The sequence below is a fragment of the Heterodontus francisci genome, chromosome 11 (genome assembly GCF_036365525.1).
Source record: "Heterodontus francisci isolate sHetFra1 chromosome 11, sHetFra1.hap1, whole genome shotgun sequence".
Classification (NCBI taxonomy): Eukaryota; Metazoa; Chordata; class Chondrichthyes; order Heterodontiformes; family Heterodontidae; genus Heterodontus; species Heterodontus francisci.
In genome coordinates, this window is record NC_090381.1 from 74586521 (window position 1) to 74611038 (window position 24518).

Consider the following 24518-nt stretch of genomic DNA (forward strand, 5'->3'; position numbering starts at 1 on the left):
CAATTTGAATCCACGTTTAACAGTATGGGAGAACAGGTATTAACAGTGCTGAATATTTGAAGATGTAAAAATGATTTCGCTGGAGGTAGAAGAGGAGTTACTGGACTCAAGATATAAATGAGATGAGGAGAAATTTCTTCACTCAGATCGTTGTGTATCTTTGAAATTCTCAATCCAGAGGGTTGTGGATGCTCCATTATTCAGTACATTCAAGGTTGAAATGAGTAGACTTTTGGTCTCTCAGGGAATCGAGGGATATGGGAGGCAGGCAGATAAGTGAAGTTGAGGCAGACGATCAGCCATAACTGTATTGAATGGTAGAGCAGGCTCGAGGGGCCGTGTGGTCTACTCCAGTTCCTATTTCTTAGGCTGTCAAAGCTCATACTGAAGTTAATTTCAAATAATGCGAGTTTAACTTTCTTATGGAATTATTAAATTCTCAAAATAATCACCCATTTTTAAACAAAGCCAAACAAGAATTTTATTTTTAAATGATACGCAAATTATTCCACGCAAATTCAGTTCTCAAAGTGACAGATGTAATTTTAGAATTGCAGCACTATTCCCAGTTCATGTTATCCACTGTCATTACCAAGAAATCCAAGTCTTCTACAGCCATAAGAGATTACACGGGCCCTTTCTGTACTGTCTTTATGATTCAAAGAAAATGATAGTTCAGGCATGACCATGAGCAAAAAAGAGCAAGACACAACCAGAACAGAGTGCACGCAAGAACAAGTACAACAGCGAACGTGTACAGCCAGAAAACACATTGGGGGAGGGACAGAAAAGCAAGCTGAAGGTTTGATCACAATGGAAATAACACGACTCACTATGTAGGTGATCAGGTTTGGAAAGTGGAGAAATACTGGCCTGGAGTTCGAAACATCATGCTATGATGTCGTAGCATGAACAGAGATCTGGCACAAAAAAAGGACTGAGACTGGATACGCAATATTCCTGGATACCAGGTGTTCAGGAAAGATAGGGAAGGAAAGATAGGAGGAGCGGTGGCAGTATCGATTAAAGAAAATATTACAGTGCTGGAGAGAAATGATGTCCTGGAGAGGTCAAGGACTACTGTGTTACAGCCAAGAAACAATAGAGGTACCATTACACTACGGGGTATATTCTATAGGCCACCAACTAATGGGAAAGATACAGAGGAACAAATTTGTAAGGAAATTACAGAGACGTGCAAGAATTATGCAACCATATGATAGAATTCTTCATCAAGATGGAGAGTGACGTAGTTGATTCTGAGACAAGGGTCCTGAATCTTAGTAAAGGAAACTACAAAAGGTATGAGGCACGAGCTGGCCATGACGGATTGGGAAACTTTACTTAAAGGGATGACGGTGGATAGGCAATGGCAAATATTTCAAGAGCGCATGGATGAACTGCAACAATTGTTTATCCCTGTCTGGCGCAAAAGTACAACAGGAAAGGTAGACAAACCATGGCTCACAAGGGAAATTAGAGATAGCATTAGATCCAAGGAAGAGGCATATAAATTTGCCAGGAAAAACAACAGACCTGAGGATTGGGAGCAGTTTAGAATTCAGCATAGGAGGACCAAGGGATTGATTAAGAAGGGGAAAAAGAGATTCCGAGAGCAAGCTTGCGGAGAACATAAAAACTGACTGTAAAAGTTTCTATAGGTATGTGAAGAGAAAAAAATTGGTGAAGACAAATGTAGGTCCCTTGCAGTCAGAAACAGGGGAATTTATTATGGGGAATAAAGAAATGGCTGACCAACTAAATGCATACTTTGGTTCTGTCTTCACAAATGAGGACACAAATATACCAGAAATCTTGGGGAACACAGGGCTTAATGAGAGAGAGGAACTGAAAGAAATCAGTATTAGTAGAGAAATGGTGTTGGGGAAATCGATGGGATTGAAGGCTAATAAATCCCCAGGGCCTGATGGTATGCATCCCAGAGTACTTAAGGAAGTGGCCCTAGAAATAGTGGTCATCTTCCAAGATTCTATAGACTCTGGAACAGTTCCTACAGATTGGAGGGTAGCTAATGTAACCCCACTATTTAAAAAGGGAGGTAGAGCGAAAGCAGGTAATTATAGATCAGTCAGCCTGATGTCAGTAGTGGGGAAAATTCTAGAGTCCATTATCAAAGATTTTATAGCAGAGCACTTGGAGAACAGTGGTAGAATCGGGCAGGGTCAGCATGGATTTACAAAAGGGAAATCAGGCTTGACAAATCTACTAGAATTCTAAGAGGATGTAACTAGTAGAGTTGACGAGGGACAGCCAGCGGATGTGGTTTATTTGGACTTTCAGAAGGCTTTCGACAAAGTCCTACATAAGAGATAAGCATGTAAAATTAAAGCACATGGGATTGGGGGTAGTGTATTGCGATGGATAGAAAATTGGTTGACGGACAGGAAACAAAGAGTAGGGATAAATGGTTCTTTTTCCAAATGGCAGGCAGTGACTAGTGGGGTATCGCAGGGATCGGTGCTAGGACCCCAGCTATTTACAATATATATTAATGATTTAGATGCGGGAACTAAATGTAATATCTCCAAATTTGCAGAAGACACAAAACTGGGTGGGAGGCTTCAGGGTGATTTGTGAGGAGGATACAGAGGCTTCAGGGTGATTTGGACAAGTTGAGCGAGTGGGCTAATGCATGGCAGATGCAGTATAATGTGGATAAATGTCAGGTTATCCACTTTGGTGGCAAAAACAGGAAGGCAGATTATCTGAACGGCTATAAACAGAGAGGGGAATATGCAGCAAGACCTGGGTGTTCTTGTACACCAGTCGTTGAAGGTAAGCATGCAGGTGCAACAGGTGGTAAAAAAGGCAAATGGTATATTGGCCTTCATAGCTAGAGGATTAGAGTACAGGAGCAGGGATGTCTTGCTGCAATTATACAGTGCCTTGGTGAGGCCACACCTGGAATATTGTGTGCAGTTTTGGTCTCCTCATCTGAGGAAGGATTTTCTTGCTACAGAGGGAGTGCAGCGAAGGTTTACCAGACTGATTCCTGGGATGGCGGGACTGATTGTATGAGGAGAGATCGAGTCAGTTAGGATTATATTCGCTGGAGTTCAGAAGAGTGAGCGGGAGGTGGGGGGGGGGGGGGCGGGGGGGAAATCTCATAGAAACCTATAAAATTCTAACAGGGCTTGACAGGGTAACTGCAGGAGGGATGTTCCCGATGGTTGGGGAGGTCCGAACCAGGGGTCATAGTCTAAGGATACGGGGTAAACCTTTCAGGACTGAGATGAGGAGAACTTTCTTCACCCAGAGAGTGGAGAGCCTGTGGAATTCGCTAGCACAGAAAGCAGTTGAGTCCAAAACACTATGTTTTCAAGAAGGAGTTAGATATAGCTCTTGGGCCTAAAGGGATCAAAGGGTATGGGGGGAAAGCAGGAACAGGCTACGGAGTTGGATGATCAGCCACGATCATAAAGAATGGTGAAGCAACCTGGAAGGGCCGAATACCTTACTCCTGCTCCTATTTTCTACGTTTCTATGTAATTATAGAGTAATGATAATGGGGGGGGGGGGGGGAACTTTCATTATCCTAATATAGACTGGGATAGTAACAGTGTAAAGGGCAGAGAGGGGGAAAGGTTTATGAAATGCACTCAGAAGAATTTTCTGGCCCAACGAGAAAGGAGGCATTGCTGAATCTGGTTGTGGGGATGAGGTGGGTCAAGTGGATTAAGTGCCGGTATGGAACATTTAAGGGACAGTAATCACAGCATAAGGTTTAGTGTGGCTATGGAAAAGGACAAGGAGCAATACAGCATAAAAAATAATTGACAGAGGGCCCACTTCAATGGGGGTGAGAACAGATCTGGCCCAAGTAAATTGGAGTCAAAGACTGGCAGACAAAACTGTAACAGTACAATGGGCTGCCCTTAAAGAAATGATAGTTCGGGTATTGCAGAGGTGTACCTCCCATAAGGAGGACAGGTAGGACAAAGAAAGCCTGACAAGAGATAGAGAGTAAGATGAAGCAAAAAAAAAATGTATATGGCAAATGTCAGGTGGATAATACAAGTGAGAACCTGGCTAAATACAGAAAGTTCAGAGGGGAAATTAAAAAGAAAGAAGAGAAGCAATGAGAGAGTATGAGACGAGAGGCAGCGGACATAAAAAGAATCCAAAAGTCTTCTCTAGACATATAAATAGTAAATGAGTGGTAAAGGGAGGAGTACGGCCAATGAGGAACCACAAAGGGGATTCATGCTCACAGGCAGAGGGCATGGCTGAGTGCTAAAGAATACTTTGCATCTGTTTTTAAACCATTGAAGATGATGCTGCCCAAGTAAAGAGGAGGTATTGGATAGGCTGGCTGTACTTAAAAGTTGACAAGACACGAGGACCAGATGAGATGCAATCAAGGATACTGAGGGAAGTAAGGCTAGAAATTGCAGAGGCACTGGCTATAATCTTCCAATCCTCTTTAGATATAGGGTTGAAGCCAGAGGACTGTAGAATTGCAAATGTTACACGCTTCTTCAAAAATGCGTTTAAAGATAAGCCCAGCAACCAAAGGCCAGTTTTTAACCACAGTGGTGGGAAAGCTTTTAGAAATGATAATCCAGGTCAAAATTAACAGTCACTTGGACAAATGTAGCTTAATTAAGGAAAGCGTCATGGATTTGTTAGGGGCAAATTGTGTTTAACTAGCTTGCTTGAGTTTTTTTGATGAGATAAGAGAGAAGGTTGATGAGGGTAATGTCATTGATATGGTGTACATAGACTGCCAAAAGGCATTTCATAAAGTGCCACATAACAGGCTTGTCAACAAAATTAAAGCCCAATGAATCAAAGGGATAGGGGCTGCATGGATATGGATATGAAGTTGGCTGAGTTACAGGAAACAGAGAGTAGTGGTGAATGATTCAGTTTTTTCGGACGGCAGGCATGTAGTTGGGTTCCTCAGTGGTCGGTATTAGGACCGCTTCTTTTCTTGATCTATATTAATGACCGAGACTTGTGAGTGCAGGGCACAATTACAAAATTTGTGGATGACACAAAACTTGGAAGAACTGAAAACTGTTAGCAGGACAGTGATCGACTTAGAGAGGGCATGAGAACATAAGAAATAGGAGTAGGCCATTCAGCCCTTCAAGCCTACCCCGCTAATCAATAAGATCATGGCCGATCTGTCCCAGGCCTCAACTCCTCTTTCAGGCCTGCTCCACATAACCCTCAACTCCCCGAGATTTCAAAAAAAATCTATCTCCTCTTTAAATACATAGGTAGGGTGGTGAAATGGATGGACATGTGGCAGATGAAATTTAATGCAGAGAAGTGTGAAGTGATACATTTTAGCTGTAAGAACAAGGAGAAGCAGTGTAAAATAAAGGATACGATTTTATAAAGGGATGCAGCAGCACATGGACCTGGGGGAGTATGTGCACAAATCATGGAAGTTGGCGCAGCAAGTTGAGAAAGTGGTGCATAAAGCAGATGGGATCCTGGGCTTTAAAAATAGTGGTGTAGAGTACAAAAGCAAGGAGGTTATGATGAGCCTTTATAAAACACTGGTTTGACCTAAAGTAGATTATTGTGTCCAATTCTGGGCACCACACTTTAGGAAGAATGTGAAGGCATCAGAGAGGGTACAGAAAAGATTTACGAGAATAGTTCCAGGGACGAGGGACTTCAGTTATGTGGACAGATTGAAGAAGCTAGGGCTGTTCTCCTTAGAACAAAGAGAAAGTCGAGAGGAGATTTGACAGAGGTGTTCAAAATCAGGAGGGGTCTGGACAGAGCAGATAGGAAGCAACCGTTCCTGTTGGCGGAAGGATTGAGAACCAGAGGACTCCGATTCAAAAGAAGCAATGGTTACATGAGGGAAAATGTTTTTGTTTTTGAAACACAGCAAGTGGTGAGGATCTGGAATGTACTGCCTGATACTGTGGTGAAGGCAGATTCAATTGTGGCTTTCAAAAAGGGAATTGGATAATTATCTGAAGAGAAAAAAAAAATTGTAGATCCACAGGGAAAAGGCAGGGGAGTAGGACTACATGAGTTGCTCTTGCAGACAGCCAGCACAGACAACATGCCGAATGACCCCCTTCTGTGCTGTAATCATTCTATGATCCTAGGATAAGTGGGGAGGGGAAAATTCACAAATCTTCTAAATTGCAAAGTTGGGCGGATGGGGGTGGCGGGTGGCGGTATTGGGGAGGCTTATTTAACATTTGAAACATGCTCGGCAGTGGTGGTGGGAGGGGAAGGGTCATTACTTTCTAGAGTTGTGAAGTGTGGGTTGACATTAATTTTTGAAGATTTCTCAGGATGGTGCGCAATACTGACGAGCCTACACTAATTTCTCACCCCTAGTGCGCTGAGAGGGCGGTGTGTCTTTGCCTTGAATCACTGCAGTTGTTGTGATGATGGTGCTCCATAGTAGCAATCAATGGGGAATTGCAGGATATTAATAGCAACAATGAAGGGACAGTGATATAAGTCTATGTCAGGATGGTGTGCAACTTGGAAGTAGTGGTGTCCCATATCATTGGTGCTCTTGCCCTTGTTGATGGTAGAGGTCACAAAAGAGGGTGGTACAACATTGGAAAGCTACTATAATGCATCTGGTATATCACACATATTGCAACCACTGTATGTCGGTGATGGGGTGGATATTGAACCTGGCTACATGGGAAGCCAATCAAATGAACTGTCCTTTCCTGGATGGTGTCTGGCTTCTTTATTGCAGTTTCCTGCACCCATGCAGACAAATTGCGAATATTCCATCGCAATCCTCACTTGAGCCTTGTAGACAGCAGATAGCCTTTGAGATGTCAAGAGTTGAGCTGTGCCAGAGCACCCTGCTCTACACTTTAAAAGGCATGGCTTTGATGGTAAGGGATTCGCCAATAGTGGCGCCATTAAATATTAGGAGAAACTGGCTGGACTTTCTCTTGATCAAGGTGGTCATTACCTGGCACTAGTGGCACAAGTAATACCTGCTGCCCGTCAGCCCAAGCCTGCATATTATCCCACTACTGCTGAAGGCTGTATTGACAGATTCATTATCAGAGTTGCGAACAGAACTGAAAAAACACTGTAGAATTAGTGAACAATCTCACTCCTGACATTCTGATGGAGCAGCTTAAGATTATTGAGAAAAAGATACTTCCCCGATGAACTCCTGAAGTGATATCCTAGGGATACAATCACTGGCCTCCAATAACCATAATCATTATCCTACGTGTCAGGTATGACTCCAGCTATCAAAGGTTCTTCCTATTTATCCTCATTGACCTCAGTTTTGTTATGGCTCCTTGGTACCACACAGTCAATGCGCCTTGATGCTCTTAATGTTGAGGATAGCTACTCCAGGTTGACAGGGGATGGGTGGAGAAAATGAGTAAAAGAAACACTATAACATTCATTGAATTGGGGGCGGTAAGGTGGAGGGAAATGTATTAAACTAGTCAGTCAATCTGGCTGAGGTCCTCAGTTGCAAAGACGCATATAGCATCAACAGCTACACTGTGTCATCGTGCTAATGTCTCATGTCAGCTACAAGTCAATGATCAGTGGATTCTGTCCATGGACATCTCCATGGCTCTGTTAAGCAACATTTTGGAATCAACTCCAAACTTTTCCACACTCTGTTCGCACTGATCTGGAGTGTGCCACTCCTAGAATCCATCGGGTTATGCTTCTACTCGAGTGGCAGACATTGTTTGAGCGGAGTCATGAATGCCATTCAATTTGGCAGTGTGACGATTACAGCCATCATTTCAGTAATAACATGGGCTTCTCTGATTTTTTTTTTTGCCGTGTTCCAGTTATTAGCGCTATAGTTCCATCTGGTAGTGGTTGTAAGGTACTGAGACTAGAAATAAATTCCTTGAATCAATGACAGCCATTTGATCTTAGATGCTGCCCCACCATACTCAATGTAGCACACACTGAAACATGCATCAGGTGCTTTTATTTAAATCTCTCTCGATTCTCAGCTAATTCAAATAATGTTAGTTTCTGCAATTCCAACTAAAGTTTTATCAAGAATAACACTGAGTCATGAAATATACAGTAGACTGGGTGGTTGGGTTCAGAAACTTAATTTTGAAAGTGCAATTTGACTATGGAGCATAATCAACTCTCTCAAAATTGGCATAACTAGAATTCATACAAGTAATTCAATCCAAATAAATGCCACTGGAGAAGGGTCCACATCCAAGATCCGGATCAGTATGAAGCGTACAAGCAAGACCACTGCAACAAGTCACTCATTATATTGTGGTTCTGATTGAGGGAGTTCAACTTCTCAATTGAAAATAGTAATAAGCATTCCATAGCTTAGCTGACACTTACTATACATTAACATTTACTTACCAATCAGCAGCCCAGCCTGCCGTGCAGCCATGACAACAGCAAATACTGTAGCCCGTTCCTGTGTTGTGGTGGAACGAGTAAGGTATCCAAAAATGCATGCACCAGCACCTGTACCTATACCTGAAAAGTAATAAGAATGTCTTTTCATGGGAGGAGCAAGATAATTAGAGCACCATTTATTCCAATTAATCAATCTTTAATACTGAATGAGTCTTGCCATATAGAGAACAAAAACTATTTGTGGGAGTGCGCAATTATTAGTCTTTTGCATAATAGTTAGACATGAACAGCATTTCACCAATGAAGATTACTTTTGTCTTGGCTTGAAACATTAAGAGTGTGTTTTCTTTTGCTGAAGGTTAAAGGCTGATCTGATGGCCAATTTCACAAATGATAAAGCAAACAGCAATGAGAATTTCTTCCATTGGTTCGTCAGATAATGAGAGCAAATATTTAAAAGTAATCAGACAAATAATTAAAAGGGAGGCTAGAAAAAAATGCCTTATATTTTCATAAAAGGTTATAAATTCCAAATTTTCTTCCACAACTACAGCCAAAGCAGAACTTTGAACAGTTTTAAAGGAGAATTAGATAGTTGGTTGAAGAGGAATATTAAAAAAGGACATTGAAAGCAAGCAGAATTGTGATCATAAACCTGGTTGTTCTTTTGAAGAGCAACACTGTAGAGACTCAATCAGAGGGCCAAAACAGTTTGTTTCTGTCCCATATACCATTAGTAATGCAGTCGTGTGTAAGACAAGTAAAGACCTCCTTTCAATCCATCTGGCTTGTCTGAGTTCAACAACAAAATACACAGTTCACTACCTATATCTCTCAATTGATTTTATGGCAAATTATCTAACAGCCTTGTAAAATTAGTGAGATGATCAGCTTCAATTGCCTCAATGAATGCTCATAAGCATTCAACACATTCTTTGTGAAATGGTTAAATGTGATGTGTCTATTATTTTCCCTCTTAAGCTTTATCCCATGGCACTTCATTCTTATTCATGGCAGTTTCTCCAGGTTGAATTTCTTGATGCCCAATATCAGATTGGTAGCTTTTCCCAGTGCCATGAAGTTCCTCCTGTAATATGGCAATCAGGTCTGTACAAAGTACTTCAGATGGCAATGACCAAACAAGCATGCTGTATAGGACGTGCTTGGCATCTTATTTGCACTATACAACTGAAGATCCAATTTGATTTTTTTTCAAACCACTGCCACAGTGAAAATGATTTCAACAATTTGTGCATCAATACCCCCAAATTCTTCTTTGTACTTTATCCAATATTCTGTCCATCAATAAGTGTTTTTCTTCTTGTGTAGTATGATGAAAACTAACACCATTAGTTTATAGCTTCAGTGTTTTCTTTCCTGGTCTTAGCACTTTGCACTTGTTGACACCAAATTTCATTTACCATTTCTCAGTCTAATCTATATGGATCCTGCTGTGCCCTATTGGTCTATTCTTAACTGCTGGCAACCTACATGTCTCCTCACCTTTATTATTGGAAAGTTTTGTCTCTACTCACACTTCCAAATCACTGATATATACATTCTATAATTCTAAGACCAGTTTGGCACTATATACTATTTGGTTCACCATTCCCTAGAAACTCAATTCCCAAGATGGATTCTATCCTTTCCCGGATTGCTTGCTCAGGTGCTCAGGCTGAACTCAACTGTGCTCAAACCTTGTTCAATTCTAAGTTTAGATCCAATATCATTGCCAAGAACACCTATCATTTCCAGAATATTAGTCATCTATGTCTCTATGCCAACCCTGCTCTTGTCAACACTTTGGTTTTCTACAGGTTCAACTGTTCCAAAGTGTTCCTAGCCAGCCTTCTGTGACTCATGCTATACGTATCATCAGACTTCTGTCACCTACATCTTATTCAATACTAAATCCAACTTATCCATCATCCCTCTCCTTGCTGCTCCCATGCCTCAGCACGTTAATTTCAAAATCCAAGTTGTCATCTTCTAGAAATCACAAGAACAGTGCTCAAATAAATAATTTAGGTTAAATACTTTCAGTACAATTTAGTGGCTTGAATGCAGCATAGTTTTAGGGCCAAACGCCACTTTTATCTTTCAGTGCTGTTAACAGAAGCCCAAACTTCCACAACAACATAGGGAGGGGCCAGTCCTGCCTCCAATAAGATGCCTCCAGGAGCTGTAACCAGTGACAATATCGATATTAGTGATGCAGTCATTTACTGTTAGCCTATAAAGTACCTTCCCCAGATAACGAAGCATTGCTTATTGAAGCAGTTTCGTGATAAAAATGGCAGTAAATGATACAGTACTGTTTGAAGAACTGTCTGCAATTATATTTTACTAAGCTCGCCACATCCAGAGTTATAAAGAGGTCAACATTATACACTATTACGACTGAGGTGGGAGGAGTGCACCAGGTTTTCTAGTTCCACTTCTCCAGAAGTCAAAACATATATTCAAAATCTTTACCCAGTTACCAATATAGTCAATCATATACTCTACTCTTTATCCCAGAATAAAATATACCAACCAGGTTTCCTTAATAAATAACAAAATTATCAGTTTATCAAACAAGACTTATCCAGTAAAGAAGCAAAGCATTAACACAGATTGAAATTTGAAAGTTCCCTTTTTAAATACTGCCCCACACCCACACAGGTTAAAGAAAAAATAAATAAATTTTCTCTGCGGAGCTCTTTTACAAAAATGAAGGCAATAAAGGAATACTTTGGTCAAATACTTGCTAATTCTTGAAGGAAAAAAGGATGTCAGTTGTCCCTTTTGATCTGGCGTCCAGGTATATGGAGATGGGTCACTGGGATCTTTTCAGAAGCAGTTTGTTCCGGAGATGTCGAGAAATAATCTGATAGGCTTTCCAGAAGAAATGTGGCACCAGGGCTTTCAGTTATCACACGCTGGATTCGCTGGGTTTTTTCAAAGAGGTAGAGAAACAGGAGCTCATGCACTGGATTTCTCCGGGTCTCAGAGGTCTAGGACAGATGAGCTGGGGGTTTCTTCACAGCAGGCTGCAGAACCAACTGCTTTTCAACACTGTCCACACCCCAACTGAACCAAAACAATAGCTCAGAAGCGAAAACACCTTCTGACCCTCATAAATCTTGACATGTCACTTCTCTGTAAACATCTCCCCCAAGTCACCAAGGTTTCTGTTGATAATTTATCTTAAGGCATGTGATATCCAGTAAAGGTCGTTTTCATACACATCTCAAATGTCCCTTCAGCGAACTATCAGCAACAAAACATAGTCCAGCATCTATGAAACCTTCAGCCTTCCAAAATGAATCCATTTCCACAATTTAAATAAGAGTCCTCAAAAATTTTTTTTAAATGGCAGCACTTTCATAACACACAGTCCCAAATTAATTACTTTATATTAAGTGGGTCCTGTGATCTGTTCATTTTTCTCCTACTTATTTAATTGTGATTATATTACTTTTTCCTGCCAATTCAATGACATTGCAATAACATGCTTCACTAGAGGGTGCAGAATATTCTGCAGGGGGGAAGGGATTGAGGCATAAGTTGTGGTACATGTCCATACCAAAGTCATAGCAAGGGCAGGTATTGTGGTCCTATGGTCAGATTTTCAAGAGCCAGGGAGGAAATTAAAGAGTAGGATCTCAAAAGGTACAAATCTCTGGATTACTCCCAGTGCTATGCACTAGCAGGAGTAGAAATAGGAAGAATAGGGATGCGTGGCATGAAGCATGGTGCAGGAGGGAGGGCTTCAGATTCTTAGGGCATGGGGACCAGAAGGCATCTATTTCAAAAGGGACAGGTTACACTTCAACAGGGCTGGGACCAATGTCCTCATGGGGTGGTTCACTAGTGTGATTGGGGAGGGTTTAAACTAAATTGGTTGGGGGAATGGGCACCAGCATAAAGAAATAGAGAAGAGGAATAAGGTGCATAATTTTATACTAGAGAAGGGAGTAGTTCCATATTAGATAGGAGCAGACTGAATAGGGCTACGAGGAATGCAAAGACAGGATTACAATGCATGTATGAAAACACACAAAGTGTGGTGAATAAGGTTAGTGAGCTACAAGCACAAAGAGAAGAATGGGAATATGATGTAGTGGCAATAATGGAAATGTATCTTAAAAGTGGTGAGGACTGGTTGCTTAATATACAAGGATATAAAGTGCTCAGAAAAAAGACAGAGATGGAAATAAGGGAGGTAGGTTGGTAGTACGGATTAGGGAAGATATTGCAGTGTTGGAAAGGGAGGATGCCCTTGATGGGGCAAGGACAGAATCTATTTGGTTACAGTTAAGAAGCAAAAAGGGTATGATCACACTACTAGGGTATACTATAGGCCTCCAAATAGTGAGAGAAAGAGATAGAACAGCAAATCTGCAGGGAAAATCACAGATGTGCAAGAACGAGAGTGATGATATTGGGGGACTTTAATCCAAAAGATGTTGCGATTCAGACCAACTATACATGATTAAATCTAAACATTATTTACAAGTGAGTAAATTTAACACTCTAAAACGTAGAGGAGATTTGCTTATTCGTCCCACTCTTGACTCCTGAGATTCTGGTGACTCAGAACTCTGGTTAGCATGTTCTTCCTCTGTGCTTGTAGCCTCTGTACATTCATCTTAAGACTTTGTCTTTAAACGTGTCCATGATGCCACAGGGTTGTGACATGTATTGTTGTCGTATACTCAGAGTTGACTTTGATTCCAAATGAGAATCGTACCATTGGGTGTCTGGACCTCGTACGATCTGGGCTGGTCGCATATCCTTGCAACCTCTGCAGGATACCAAGTTCCTGATGCAAGATGAGGACTCTGACCTTCCGTCCTACTTGTAATGGAGCTAAATTTGAGTCCTGCTTGCCTGTCATACGATGCCTTAATCTTCTTGTTTAGAAAGCTTAGAAAAATGACGACTGGCAACTTCATCGACACAATGCACCGCACCTGAACATTTTCTACCATCTTTGGTGCATTATAAATTCACGTACTGTGACAATTCGTATATCTTGGCACATTGGAAGTCCTGCGACAACTGGTCCAGTTGTCTCCACAAAATAAAACATTTGTAGTAGCCATTCGGAGCTCCCATAGCTGCACCATAAAGTTATTGTTCCGATGCACTTGATTGGAGAACAATTGTTCTCCAGTCAGCCTAGCTGTGGTGGGTTGCACCACAGACTCCCATTGCTTTAAGTACACATCCTTCAGTATATGGATAGGCAGAATATTTGCACTTTTTCGTTCTTCGTTCGGGTAATGTGGGCACCGGTGGCTAGGCCAGCGTTTATTGCCCATCCCCAACTGCCCTTGAGAAGGTGGTGGTGAGCCGCCTTCTTGAACCGCAGCAGTTCATTGTGGAGTAGGTACACCCACAGTGCTGTTAGGAAAGGGGCTCCAGGATTTTGACTTGCTCCGGTGTCGATTTTCTCCTCTGAGCTTATGCTGGTCACTCTTCAGCGGACATATAATCCCGATCATGGCAGATGCCTCAAATTGCGTGATAGCACTGACATGTTGATCCAAATTAACTATTTGGAATGCTTGCTCACAAGCGCACACTTCATCAGTGCCCTCCCAGCAACCTGTCTCTCTGCTGACCTGATGTACTGCTTGGACTTCTGTGTTGGCATACCTCTTGTTGCATTTGGCATTCTGTCTTGCAGACGTTCTCACCGCATGTGATCTGCCACCATTCCTCTGTGTAGTATTTGAGCTCAGCCTGCTGCACTGCCTTGTCCAATGTCCTTGCATGCCACAAGCTTTGCACAGGTCCTGGTACGCTGGACAGCTTCGAATTGGGTGAATCAGGTCACATTTGCCACAAGGCTTAGCAAACTTCTGAGCCTTGAGTACCATACCAATTGTCATAACTGCTTCCAATGCCTGTAACTGTCGGTGCCCAGCCATGATGCCTTTAAATTTCCTTCCGTCGTTGAGTAGTGCATTTGCGGTGTACTCCGTTTTTTAGCAGGTCTTTTTGGAAGGCCTCTCGTGGGGTAGATGTGATTACTAGTTGAATAGCCCATTCGGACGGTTCGATATCCGAGAAGTCACAATAGTGAGCTTTGTTTCTGCACCTTGTAACAAACTGGTCAATGGACTTATGTGCCTTTGCCAGTAGGTCATAAGCTCAAGCCTATGTACTTGGAAACTGGCCTTCACTTTCAATTCCTGCTCCAGGAATGCCCATAGCTTGCTAGGGTCCTTTTGCTTCTCAGATGACAATCCTGATGTATTGATTCATTGCAAGCGCTCGTTGCCTTGTGTGATCTAAATCTTGATAGCTGGTTACTCTGGTTCGTCCACTTCCTGATCTAAGGAACATAGTTTGATTCACTGTCGAAACAGTTTAAATTCAGATTCAATGTCCAACACCATCCAACCTATAACTGGAGCACGACGGAGTCTTCCACCGAATGCAACATCATTCTGACTGGTGCAACTCCATTACCTGCGTGCTGAAGATAGACAACAAATCTCAGGATTTGCTTAAACCTTCACAACTGAATTTAGCCCTCAAGAGATACCCCATAAAATTCCAACGCTGCAGGAATGGAATCCTAAGTTTACTGGTGCTAAATATTTTTCAAAGCTCGATGCAAAACATGGCTACTGGTCCATCCACTAGGCCAAGTCCCAGCTATTCACAATTTTGAGAACGCCATTCGGGAGATACTGTTTTGAACAGTTACCCTTTGGTCTGTACACCAGCCAGGACATTTTCCAACAATACATGGACAGGATAGCGGAAAATGTCCAGGGCTGTATCTGTATAGCCGACGATATTGCGGTGACAGGACGGAACAAGGCAGAGCATGACCGAAACTTGAATTTGCTAATGTTGGCTGCTCATCATGAGGGCCTTGTGTTGAATAGCAAGAGGTGCCAGGTCAACGTCAGGCACATCAAATTCTTTGGGTCAATAGATTCTACCACAAGAATACACCCAGAACCAGATAAGATCGAAGATGTCAGAGCCATGCTAACTGCTCAGGTCTGGGAAGACCTACAACTGTGTCTAGGACTGTTCAAGTTTTTGGCCCCGTATATCCCCAATTTTGCAGAGTGAGCAGCACTATGGAGGGAACTGCTGTGTAAAGATACCCCTTACTTGGTCCAGCAGGTGTTTGAGTCCTTAAAGTTAGCTCCGTCAGGTCTAGATAGTGTGCTACAGTATTATGACCCGACCAAAGAGACCACACTTGAGGTTGACCCGTCTCAGAAGGGATTAGGCACCTGCATCATGCAAGAAGGGAAGCCAATCGCCGTCGCGTCGAAGAGTGTCGCAAACTCAATCCAATTATTCTAACATAAAGCGTGAACCTTAGCTCTGGTTTTTGATATTGCTAGGTTTCACACCTACTCATTTGGAAAACATCTGACCATGGAGACTGACCACAAGCCACTTGAAACCATATGGCGCAAACCGCTCACGAGTGCTCCTCCTCAGTTGCAGAGACTTTTGGTGAAGGTCCAGGGCTACAATTGTGGCATCCGATATAAACGGGGCAGCAAGATGGTCACATCAGGCACCCTGAGCAGGTTGCCTAACTTGAATAAAGATGCAGATGTCTCGCCGGATTTGCACGTCCATGGTGTGGATACTTAAATTGAGGATGTCCTCCAGATCGACCTCATGAGTTTTGGATCTCACAAATGTGAGCAACTAACAGATGAGACAGCACATGACCCTACCCTATCGCTGTTGTAGAATTATGGCCTGGCACCATACAGGAAGTAACCGAACATCTACGCTGTTTCTGGCCATATCGAGACAAGCTCAGTACATCATAGGCAGTGATTTTTAAAGGGAAACAGGTCCTGAAACCCAAAGCTCTGCATTCTGATATCCTAGCCCAACTGCATCAAGGGCGTTTGGGACCACCAAACACCTTGCCAGAGAGACGGTCTACTGACCAGGAATCAACAGTGATGTTGATATGGTGGTGAAATCCTGTGAGTTACATGAAAATGATCAGCCAAATCAACAGAAGGAACCCTTGATCCCAAACTAAACACCTTCACATCCATGGGTGAAGATGAGCACAGATTCATTTCACGTTTGAGGTGATGAGTTACTCCTTGTCATGGATTAGTTTACCAAGTTTCTGATCATTAGGCAGCTACGGGATACGTCAAGTGCGGTTGTTGCTAACATGGTCAGTGCACTGTTCAGCCTATTTGGCGTGTCGGAAAAATTTATCTCCGATAACGGGCCGCAATGTGCGGCAAGACATGCGGGCCAGGTGGAAGTTCGTCATGTGACATCATTGCCGCATTATCCAAAGTCCAATGGCATAGCTGAATGCATGATGCGCACCATCAATTCACTAATTTTAAAAGTACAGGCAGATGGGACAGATCTCAACGTTGCAATGCTGCACCTCCGAGCTACTCCATAAGACACGGGCTTAACCGTCACCTGCAGAGTTGATGTTTGGAAGGCAGGTAAAAAGTACCCTGCCCAGTCAACATCTTTCGAAGTTTTCCACAGTAAAGGATATATTTCTGTCTAAACAAGAGAAGATGAAGGCATCACATGACTGGCACGCAGGACCAGAATTAGCTTGATTGTGAGTAGGATGCAGTGGGCCCACATCAGAGACGCCATCTATGACTCAGCTTTGACCACCTACGGCAAAAGTGCGAAGAGAAATGCAGACTGGTTTCAATCTCATAATGAAGAGCTGGAACCCGTCATAGCCGCTAAGCGCATTGCACTGTTGAACTACAAGAAAGCCCCCAGCGATTTAACATCCGCAGCACTTAAAGCAGCCAGAAGCGCTGCACAAACGACTACTGGCAACACCTATGCAGTCATATTCAGCTGGCCTCAGACACCAGAAACATCAGAGGAATGTATGATGGCATTAAGAGAGCTCTTGGGCCAACCATCAAGAAGATCACCCCCCTCAAACCTATATCAGGGGACATAATCACTGACCAACGCAAACAAATGGACCACTGGGTTGAGCACTACCTAGAACTGTACTCCAGGGAGAATGTTGTCACTGAGACTGCCCTCAATGCAGCCCAGCCTCTACCAGTCATGGATGAGCTGGACATACAGCCAACCAAATTGGAACTCAGTGATGCCATTGATTCTCTAGCCAGCGGAAAAGCCCCTGGGAAGGACAGCATTACCCCTGAAATAATCAAGAGTGCCAAGCCTGCTATACTCTCAGCACTACATGAACTGCTATGCCTGTGCTGGGACGAGGGAGCAGTACCCCAGGACATGCGCGACGCCAATATCATCACCCTCTATAAAAACAAAAGGTGACCGCGGTGACTGCAACAACTACTGTGGAATCTCCCTGCTCAGCATAGGGGGGAAAGTCTTTGCTCGAGTCGCTCTAAACAGGCTCCAGAAGCTGGCCAAGCGCGTCTACCCTGAGGCACAATGTGGCTTTCGTGCAGAGAGATCGACCGTTGACATGCTGTTCTCCCTTCGTCAGATACAGGAGAAATGCCGTGAACAACAGATGCCCTTCTACATTGCTTTCATTGATCTCACCAAAGCCTTTGACCTGGTCAGCAGACGTGGTCTCTTCAGACTACTAGAAAAGATTGGATGCCTACCAAAGCTACTAAGTATCATCACCTCATTCCATGACAATATGAAAGGCACAATTCAACATGGTGGCTCCTCATCAGAGCCCTTTCCTATCCTGAGTGGTGTGAAACAGGGCTGTGTTCTCGCACCCACACTGTTTGGGATTTTCTTCTCCCTGCTGCTTTCACATGCGTTCAAGTCCTCTGAAGAAGGAATTTTCCTCCACACAAGATCAGGGGGCAGGTTGTTCAACCTTGCCCGTCTAAGAGCGAAGTCCAAATTACGGAAAGTCCTCATCAGGGAACTCCTCTTTGCTGACTATGCTGCTTTAACATCTCACACTGAAGAGTGCCTGCAGAGTCTCATCGACAGGTTTGCGGCTGCCTGCAATGATTTTGGCCTAACCATCAGCCTCAAGAAAACAAACATCATGGGATAGGACGTCAGAAATGCTCCACCCATCAATATTGGCGACCACGCTCTGGAAGTGGTTCAAGAGTTCACCTATCTAGGCTCAACTATTACCAGTAACCTGTCTCTAGATGCAGAAATCAACAAGCGCATGGGAAAGGCTTCCACTGCTATGTCCAGACTGGCCAAGAGAGTGTGGGAAAATGGCGCACTGACACGGAACACAAAAGTCCGAGTGCATCAGGCCTGTGTCCTCAGTACCTTGCTCTATGGCAGCGAGGCCTGGACAACGTATGTCAGCCAAGAGCGACGTCGCAATTCATTCCATCTTCGCTGCCTCCGGAGAATACTTGGCATCAGGTGGCAGGATCGTATCTCCAACACAGAAGTCCTCGAGGCGGCCAACATCCCCAGCTTATACACACTACTGAGTCAGCGGCGCTTGAGATGGCTTGGCCATGTGAGCCACATGGAAGATGGCAGGATCCCCAAAGACACATTGTACAGCGAGCTTGCCACCGGTATCAGACCCATCGGCCGTCCATGTCTCCGCTTTAAAGACGTCTGCAAACGCGACATGAAATCCTGTGACATTGATCACAAGTCGTGGAAGTCAGTTGCCAGCGATCGCCAGAGCTGGCGGGCAGCCATAAAGGCGGGGCTAAAGTGTGGCAAGTCGAAGAGACTTAGTAGTTGGCAGGAAAAAAGATAGAGGCGCAAGGGGAGAGCCAACTGTGTAACAGCCCCGACAAACAAATTTTTCTGCAGCACCTGTGGAAGAGCCCGTCACTCTAGAATTGGCCTTCATAGCCACTCCAGGCGCTGCTTCACAAACCACTGACCATCTCCAGGCGCTTATTCATTGTCTCTCGAGATAAGGAAGCCAAAGAGAAGAAGAGTAGGACAGAAGGTCAGAGTCCTTAATCGTGCATCGGGAACTCGGCATCCTGCAGAGGTTGTGAGGATATACGACCAGCCCAGATCGTGCGAGGTCCAGCCACCCAATGGTATGATTCTCAGACGAAACCAAAAAGTCAACTCAGCAAGCTGTACGACAACGCTACATGTGACAACCCTGGAGCATCACGGACATGTTCAAAGTCAAAGTCAGAAGACGAACATACAGAGGTTAAGAGCACAGAGGAAGAACATGATAATCAGAGTTTAAATCAGAGGAGTCATCATGATGAGCTCAGTTCTGGGAAGAGGTTCACAATGACAAGATCAGGACAAATAAGCAGTCCTTTTCTACGTGTTAAATTTGCTTACCTATAAATAATGTTTTGTGTTAATCATGTATACAGTTATTCTAAATCGCAGCATTATTGTTTATTGTACATATACTTTTATCTTTGGGAAAAAAAGCGCTGGCGTGGGAGGACTTTAAGAAGGGACCATCTTAAGGAACTGTAAGTGGACGTCACTGGTGGGAGGAAGTGTTGTTTTGGTTGGAGCCCGATATAGCAAGATGTGTTTAGATGTAGCGTGTGCCGTAACTGTTTGTATATATATATGTTCTACTTAAAGTATAATAAAACTCATGTTTATTTTGGATATTACTTGTAGTCCTACGAGTCTTACAACAGATCACACATCAATGGATCAAGTAATATTACAGCCTGTTCTTCAGAAAAAAAAGTCACGATGTAATATTCGGTGGTCTTCAGAAAAAATATATCCTAAAAGGTTGCCACCATGTAATATTACTTGTTCCTTTGATATGTGAACTATTGTAAGATTCACAGGACTACAAGTAATATCCAAAGAAAACATGGGTTTTATTTTAACAACTAGAACACATATATGCAAATAGTTACTGCACGAGCACACCGACACACATCTCACAGTCAGGCTCCACCCACAACTCCCTGGTCACATGTGATGTGACATCACTTCCTTTGATGACCTTCACTTACAGCTCCTTAAGGTGGTCCACTCAAAGTGGTCCCATAAGTTTGTCCCACAACAGGAGGAAAGGCTGGCTATGCTTAGGGTAGATAAGTCACGATGGCCTGCATCCCAGGTTACGAAAATGAAATGGAGGTCGAGATAACAGAAGGGCTTGCCATAATCTTCCAATCTTCCCTAGATATAGGGGAGGTGCCAGAGGATTGGAGAGTGGCAAACGTAACACCCTTATTCAAGAAAGGGTGTAAGGACAGTCTTTACGACTAAAGACCATAGAACATTACAGCGCAGTACAGGCCCTTCGGCCCTCGATGTTGCGCCGACCTGTGAAACCATCTGACCTACACTATTCCATTTTCATCCATATGTCTATCCAATGACCACTTAAATGCCCTTAAAGTTAGCGAGTCTACTACTGTTGCAGGCAGGGCGTTCCATGCCCCTACTACTCTCTGTGTAAAGAAACTACCTCTAACATCTGTCCTATATCTATCACCCCTCAACTTAAAGCTACGTCCCCTCGTGCTTGCCATCACCATCCGAGGAAAAAGACTCTCACTATCCACCCTATCGAACCCTCTGATTATCTTATATGTCTCTATTAAGTCACCTCTCCTCCTCCTTCTCTCCAACGAAAACAACCTCAAGTCTCTCAGCCTTTCCTGTAAGACCTTCCCTCCATACCAGGCAACATCCTAGTAAATCTCCTCTGCACCCTTTCCAAAGCTTCCACATCCTTCCTATAATGCAGTGACCAGAACTGCACGCAATACTCCAGGTGCGGCCGCACCAGAGTTTTGTACAGCTGCAGCATGACCTCGTGGCTCCGAAACTCGATCCCCCTACTAATAAAAGCTAACACACCATATGCCTTCTTAACAGCCCTATTAACCTGGGTGGCAACTTTCAGGGATTTATGTACCTGGACACCAAGATCTCTCGGCTCATCTACACTACCAAGATTCTTCCCATTAGCCCAGTACTCTGCATTCCTGTTACTCCTTCCAAAGTGAATCACCTCACACTTTTCCGCATTAAACTCCATTTGCCATCTCTCAGCCCAGCTCTGCAGCCTATCTATGTCCCTCTGTAACCTACAACATCCTTCGGCACTATCCACAACTCCACCGACCTTCGTGTCATCCGCAAATTTACTAACCCACCCTTCTACACCCTCTTCCAGGTCATTTATAAAAATGACAAACAGCAGTAGCCCCAAAACAGATCCTTGCGGTACACCACTAATAACTAAACTCCAGGATGAGCATTTGCCATCAACCACCGCCCTCTGTCTTCTTTCAGCTAGCCAATTTCTGATCCAAAGCACTAAATCACCTTCAATCCCATACTTCCGTATTTTCTGCAATAGCCTACCGTGGGGAACCTTATCAAACGCCTTACTGAAATCCATATACAGTTAGTCTAACATCCCTGGTAGGTAAGGTTTTAGAAACAATAAATCAGGGAAAAAGAAATCAAAGGCACTTAGAGAAGTTTGAGTTATTTAAGAATACTCAACACAGATTTGTAAAAGGCAGATCATGCTTGACTAATCTAATGGAATGTTTTGATGAGGTAACAGAGAAGATTGATGAAGTGGTGTTGTCTATATGGATTTTAAGAAAGCATTTGATAAAGTATCACATAAAAGGCTAGTTAACATAATTGGGACTCATGGAATAAGAGGGTCAATGTCCAACAGGATAAAAAATTGGCTTCATGACAGAAAACACGAGTCATGGTAAATGGTTGTTTTCCAGATTGGAGGATGGTGGACAGTGGTGTTCCCTAAAGGTCAATGCTCGGACCATTGCTTTTTTTTCCCCTGTATTTAAGTGACTTGGATCTTGGAATACAGAGTAGAATTTTAAAATTCACCCATGATATCAAACCTGCAGGAGTGGCAAAACAGTGAGGATGATGCAGACTGCCGGCAACAGGACATAGATCGGCCAGCAGAACGGGCAAACAAGTGGCAGATGGAATTTAATACAGACAAGTGTGAGGTGATACATGTTGGCAGAAGGGATAGGGTGAGGCAATGTCAAGTTAATGGTGCAGTTCTAAAGATTTTGCAGAAACAGAGGTACTTAGGGGTGAATGTGCATCGATCTTTGAAGGTGACAGGACATATTGAGAGAGTGGTTAGCAAAGCATATGGGATCTTAGACTTCAGAAATAGAGGTATGGAGTACAAAAGCAGGAAAGTTGTGCTGAATCTTTATAAAGCTCTGGATAGGCCACAACTAGAGAATTACATCCAGTTCGGGTCACCAAACTTTAGCAAGGACCTGAGGGCAGATGAGTTTTACCAGAATGGCTCCAGGGATGGGGGATTTTAGTTACAAGGTTAGGTTGGAAAAGTTGGGGTTGTTCTCCCTGACGCAAAAGAGATAGAGGGGAGATTTGATAGAGGTGTACAAGATTATAAGTTAGACAAGGAGAAACTGTTCCCATTAACTGATGGTACATTAATTTTTGGCAGAAGGGATAGGGCAATTAAGTTTTGGGCAAGAGATGCAGGGGGAATGTGAAGAACTTATTTTATGCAGCAAGTGGTAATGACCTGTAACTAGCTACCTACGAGTATGGTGGAAGTGGAGAAAATCAATGATTTCAAAAGGAAACTGGATGGGTACTTGAAGGAAATAAACTTGCAGGGCTACGGGGATCGAGCGGGGGAATGGGACAGGCTGGAATACTCTGCAGAGAGTCGGCACTGACTAGATGGGATGAATGGCCTCCAATATGCCCTAAATGACTATCTCGTGCTTTTCTTCTCAAAAGAGGGAAAGGAGGCAATTAAGACACATATCACACTAACTTATTTCAAATAAAACGGAATCCCAAATTTTACTCTATCACAATGTCATTACTGTTTTAAAAAGGTAAAATAATTGGTTAATTATAAAGTGCCCCATAAAAATGTAATTTAAGAACAGTAAAACAAGGCCGAAAAGGAAGATGACTGAAGGAAAGTTTTCCTCAACAATAATACAACTGTTGATAACTTAACCTTACCTGCTATAAGCCGACTACCAAGTAGTAACCATTTTGAATATCCCATGAAGTACATAAAGTTGCCTAAAAACAAAGTTTTCTTTTTAATCCCAAAAAATGAATATTTTTTTAATATAAATCATCAAAATTGTCTTCATAAAATATAATATACCAGGTTGTCAGCATTAGAAAGAGAAAAGCATTGGTAAATGTTTCAAGTGCGATCCTTTCAGTATTCGCAACATCAGGACAGTCCTAGAATATTATTAAAGCAAAATACTGTGGATGCTGGAAATCAAATAAAAACAGAAAATGCTGGAAATACTCAGCAGGTCTGGCAGTATCTGTATAGAGAGAAACAGAGTTAACGTTTCAAGCTGGTGACCTTTCATCAGAGTTTCCAGCATATTCTGTTTTCATTTCAGTCCCAGATTATATCGGTCTGATAAAGGGTGTCACACAAAATGTTAACAAGTCATTCTCTTTTAAGTTACTAACTGGCCAGAGGTATATTTTTGGCATAAATGAAAACAGAGAATGCTAGAAATACTCAGCAGGTCTGGCAGCATCTGTGGAGAAAGAAACAGAGTTAACAATTCAAGTTGATGGCCTGTCATCAGAATCAAAAGGTCATCGACCTGAAATGTTAACTCTGTTTTTCTCTCCACAGACACTGCTAGATCAGAATATTTCCACTTTTCTGTTTTTATTTCAGATTTCCAGCATCCCCAATATTTTGTTTTTGTATATTTTTAGCCACCTGTTTTTAAAATAAGACTACAACATGGGATTCCACAGGAACCCGCTGGTTTCAGGTAAATTCCCACCTGCCAAGGGCAGAATGACGTCACTGCAATTTTAACCACCAGTCCTCATTAAAGTGCCGCCTGCCATCTTTCCATCTGGATTCAAGAGACACAGGCCTGGATATTAACAGGGACAGGTTACATAGGCGGAAAAAGGAGTTTTGTTGTCTGGGTGTACCCACATACTATGGAGTTTTAACTGCACAGCGTGCGTCATTTGGCTCGGACAGGTTTCTCTGCCTGGATGTCATCCTGATTGACAGGCTTGTCTTCCAGTCAGACAGGGAGCACTCGGCAGCACACCAGAGGACCCCAGGCAGGTCCCATCCACAATCCTGTGTGGGGTCGGGGCGTGGTTGATCCCCAACCCCGGGGGCCATCGTCCAGGGAGAGGGGGAGGAGGGGTGCAAAAAGGAGCTTATAACTCCTACTCTTCCTGGTCCACAAGCAATGCTACAAAAGCACTTACCTTCTCCCCGA

General features: G+C 43.1%; 1 protein-coding gene across 3 annotated transcripts in view; it reads right to left on the reverse strand.

Moving 5' to 3' along the window:
• LOC137375306 (major facilitator superfamily domain-containing protein 8-like) overlaps positions 1-24518 on the reverse strand; it is a 108268-nt gene that overhangs the window by 43869 nt on the left and 39881 nt on the right. For 2 of the 3 annotated variants that reach the window (XM_068042267.1, XM_068042266.1), the window contains 2 exons: positions 23254-23316; positions 8344-8463 (listed from right to left, as the gene is read on the reverse strand). In XM_068042267.1, the coding sequence (XP_067898368.1) occupies positions 8344-8463; positions 23254-23316 (183 nt within the window). The remainder of the gene's footprint in view (positions 1-8343; positions 8464-23253; positions 23317-24518) is intronic. The other variant, XM_068042268.1, reaches the window with a different exon arrangement.